The 3,912-nt window shown below is 55.4% G+C and overlaps 1 protein-coding gene across 1 annotated transcript in view; it reads right to left on the bottom strand.

Annotated features, from left to right (window-relative positions):
• Nucleotides 1-3,912, bottom strand: part of BSND (barttin CLCNK type accessory subunit beta) — a 9,717-nt gene extending 5,805 nt beyond the window's left edge. The window contains exon 1 of the mRNA XM_032839755.1: nt 3,490-3,912. Within this exon, the coding sequence (XP_032695646.1) occupies nt 3,490-3,666 (177 nt within the window). The 5' untranslated portion in view covers nt 3,667-3,912. The remainder of the gene's footprint in view (nt 1-3,489) is intronic.

Genomic DNA, 3,912 nt, shown 5'->3' with positions numbered 1-3,912 from the left:
TATCATCACCACCATCACCACTACTACCACCATCATCACCTCCATCAATATTATCCTCATGTCATCACCACCCCACCACCATCTCCATCATCACCAGAATGATGTTCACTATTAGCATCATCATCATCACAATACATCATCACCATTATCACCACAATGAAGAGCCTGATAGAAAAGGAAAGTCTAGAATGTGTTAGAACACAAGTCCTTTAAAGAGGCGGGGACAGACAGAGTTGAAACTGGTGAGGGGATACCAGACTACGAAGATACCAGAACATCAGACTAAGCAGTTCACTGTTTGCCCAGAGGCAATGGGAGCCTTGGAGAAGTTCTCAGCAGGAGAATATACAGACAGATTTGTGTTTCAGCAGAGCACCAAGCAGTCACCAAAGGAAGGGAGCAGAGGGAGAGAGGGATACCCACGAAGAAGACAGATCCATTCACCACCAGTCCGGGGCCTGGTCCTAGAATCTAGTGAAGTATGCAGGAGAAGGGATTGGGGAGCTGTGGGAGACACAGAAGCCAGACAGGGACAGGCCCTGCTTTCTCTGCCAACCCTTCCCTTCTCCCAGTAGCCCAACCCCCCTCAGCCAATGGACACAGCATCCCTGACTGTCTCATCTTCCAACTTTGCCCCAATTCCTCCTCCTGTCATGCCTGAAGTCCGGCTGACCGCCACATCTGACCAAGTCTACTTCAAAAAGTCAATGAGATAAGCTCAGTAGAAGCTCGGTCCTATATCCAACCACAGCAGGGACTGGACATTTGCTGAATGAACAATGTCTTCTCCCTTTCTGCAGTCCTGGGTTCAGGACGTGAACCTGCAGTGCAGTGCAGGGGCCCATCACTTCTCACCAGCCCAGTGTAGGAGCTTCCTCCACTGGCCTAGTTGCCCCTTCCTCCTCTCAAGATGTCAGCCTGATAACTTCCCTCAACTGCAAAGATAATCGTGTCCCTCTCTTGTCTCATCAACTAAAGGGTAAGGTCCAAATTGTTTAGCATGGCATCCCAGGCCCTGTGGAGCTGAGTCCATTCTGTCTCCACCGTCCTTCCGACTGCCGCCGGGCAACAGCCATGTTGACCCACTCTCCTTGCCTTTACCTCATTCTTTTGATCGTGCTATTCCTTCTTCCTGGGAAGTTTCCCCCCATCTTCTCTGCCTGGCCAACTTCAACTTAGCTTACAAAGGCTAGCTCATCTTCTCCGTGAAGCCTACTCCCTCCCTGACAGGCAGAAAATTATCTCCCTGACAAGATCCCCAGTCCCTCAAAGACAGGGACAGCTCAAACCCTGTTACTGTTATATCTTAATTGGCTGATTCCCTACCCTTATATTTATATTTTGTTCAATCCAGAAAATTCCCATTTGTGGGGCACTGAGAGGGAGGGGAGGATGGGCACCAGCATTTGCTGAGGGCTCCGATGGTCCAGGCACAGAGACGATATGGGAGACAGGGCCCTTCCCTCTAGCACACCTCCTGGGTCCACAGCACACTTTCCTTCCTTGCCTGCGTCTCTGAAACACACACTCACATAGACCCACACCAGTGCCCACACCCCTGCACACACATTCGGAGACCTGACCAATGCCACAAACACCATTCCTGAGGACAATGTGTGATGCCGGCTCACTGACACAAGACCCCACTGGTTCCCCACACGGGCCCATGCAAGGCTCCACCAAGGTCACAGAAGAGGGGCAGAGGGAGGAGGGAGTTGAAGCTGGGCCTGCTGGACACGAAAGTGCACACTGTTTCTACCCTACCTTGCTGCCTCCCCAGCACCTGAACACGTGAACCTATCAACAGTTACTCATTAATACCCAGTAGGGTTCCCTCTCCCCTTTCTCCCTCACCCGTCACTGCCACTGGGTCCCTCTCCCTTCCACCCCCCCACCTCCCTGCAGAGCCACCTCTGGTAAAGGGGGAGAGGACAGGAAGGACATGGCCCTCCATACCCCTGCTGTCCCCTTCCTAGGCCCCAGGATCCAGCCTCCTCCTCACTGGGAGGATGACAACAGAGGTGGGGACACAGGTGGCTTGGGTCCTAGGGACCTCTTCTCACAGTGACCTGTGCTCAGGGCATTGCACAGACAGAGGCTAGTTGACTGTAAACTGCTCAGTAAATGGCTACAAACCAGTCCAGACCGCCCCAGCACCGAACACCCTGAAGCCCAGGGCTGGCCCATGGAGGGGGCAGGGCTGGGGAGAGCCGGGCCCAGGCCCCCAGGAGCTTCCTCCCTCCTCCCCAGAACCCCTGAGCACAGCCACCCAGGTGGGAGGTGGAAGGAGGCTGCATGTCGTGGGGGCTACCCAGGACCTGGAGGCCTATATCCTTACGTGTCAGGACCCACGGGGCCCCTCGAGACACCCCCTCCCCCCCCCTTCCTGATACACACTTTGTGCAAATGAGGAAACAGGCTCAGAAAGGGAAGGCGCTTGACCAAAGTCTGCCCAGCAGTTAGAGACAGAGCCCAAGTTCTCTCCTTCTCTCCCTGGGTCCGTCTGACCAGTTGTGTGATCTTGGAAAAGTCGCTCATCCTCTCTGGGCCCTGAAGGATTACAGCTCCTGACATGGTCCACACATTGTTGGGAGGACCAGCAACAGTGAGACTGGAAGCTCTTCTCCTATATACAACACCCCACTCGTCACAAAACAGTCCTCCGTCCTGTCTCTTCTCTGGTCTTCATAATAACTCCGGGAGGCTGGAAGAAGTGAAGCTTGGGGCCCCTTTTACAGATGAAAGAAACCAAGGTTCAGAAAGGCAAAGTCCCACAGAGTTTGAGACAGAGCTGGAACTAGAACTCGGGACTCCCAAACCAGTGCTCTTCTCATCACTAAGTCACTGATAAGGCTAGGAGTACACTAAACGGAAGAACAGAGTACTGCCCCACCCACATCGGCAAGGTTACTGCAGACCCACTCCGGAACCCTCCTCAGCTCCTGGACACAGGGAAAGCCCTCCCGGGGGGAGGCTTGTACTTTAAGTCCTACGTGGCCAAGCTGCAACCCTGACTCTGACACTTGGGAGCTGTGGGAACTCACCTTTCTGAGCCTGGTACTTCTTCACTCCACTCTGAAATGAACTACAGACGGTACCAGAAATTTCCAGATGCGGATGAACTGTGTACTCCGCGAAAGCAGGAATGCCTGGCAGGCGGGAAACTACTCCTTAGCTGTGGCCACAAGCACAGAACCGTGGGTTGAGTTTCCTGCGTCTCCTTCATGGTTCAGGGTTCCAGACCCAAGGGGCTTCTGATTAGTCTTTACATGAGCGAGGCATGCAGGGAGGGACGGAGGGATGGAGGAACAGAAGGAGGGATCGAGGGAGGGAGGGATGCTCATGAGGGCAGAGGGAAGAAAAGAGAGAGGGGAAGAGGGGAGGATGGAAAAACCAGTGAAAGACGAGGGACCATACCCAGAACAGAAGCACAGTCCCCAACCCTCCTGGGCCTGGGCCAGTAGCCCTCCCGACGCGGCCACCGCCTACCTTGGGGTAGCATTGGCACATGCTCCAGATGACGCCCCCGATCACCATGATGCAGCCCATGGCGTAGAAGGTGCCGTAGACCTGGGGCCGGTCGTGGCTCATGAGGAACGTGCCAAGGGCCAGCAGGAAGAGCCCCAGCACAATGAAGCCGATGCGGAAGGTCTTCTCGTCGGCCATGGCTGCCTGGCCCGGCCCCAGTGTAAAGGGGGCCGGCGAACCCCTGCAGACACCCGCACACGCTCACACAGAGAAGGACGACGCTCCAGGACCGCTGCAAGCTGGGGCTCCAAGTTCAAGGGAGGGAGGCTGCCTCCAGGGCCAGCTGCAGTCGGGTGCACCGTTCACCAGGCTGGAGGAGCTACGCTTCGATGGCCCTGTGCCACCCCCCCTCCACCTTCGCTCCCTCTCACCTTCCCTCTGGGC

This window comes from Lontra canadensis, unplaced genomic scaffold, assembly GCF_010015895.1.
Source record: "Lontra canadensis isolate GAN:19392208 unplaced genomic scaffold, GSC_riverotter_1.0 scaffold109, whole genome shotgun sequence".
NCBI lineage: Eukaryota > Metazoa > Chordata > Mammalia > Carnivora > Mustelidae > Lontra > Lontra canadensis.
This window is presented reverse-complemented; position numbering and strand designations above follow the sequence as displayed.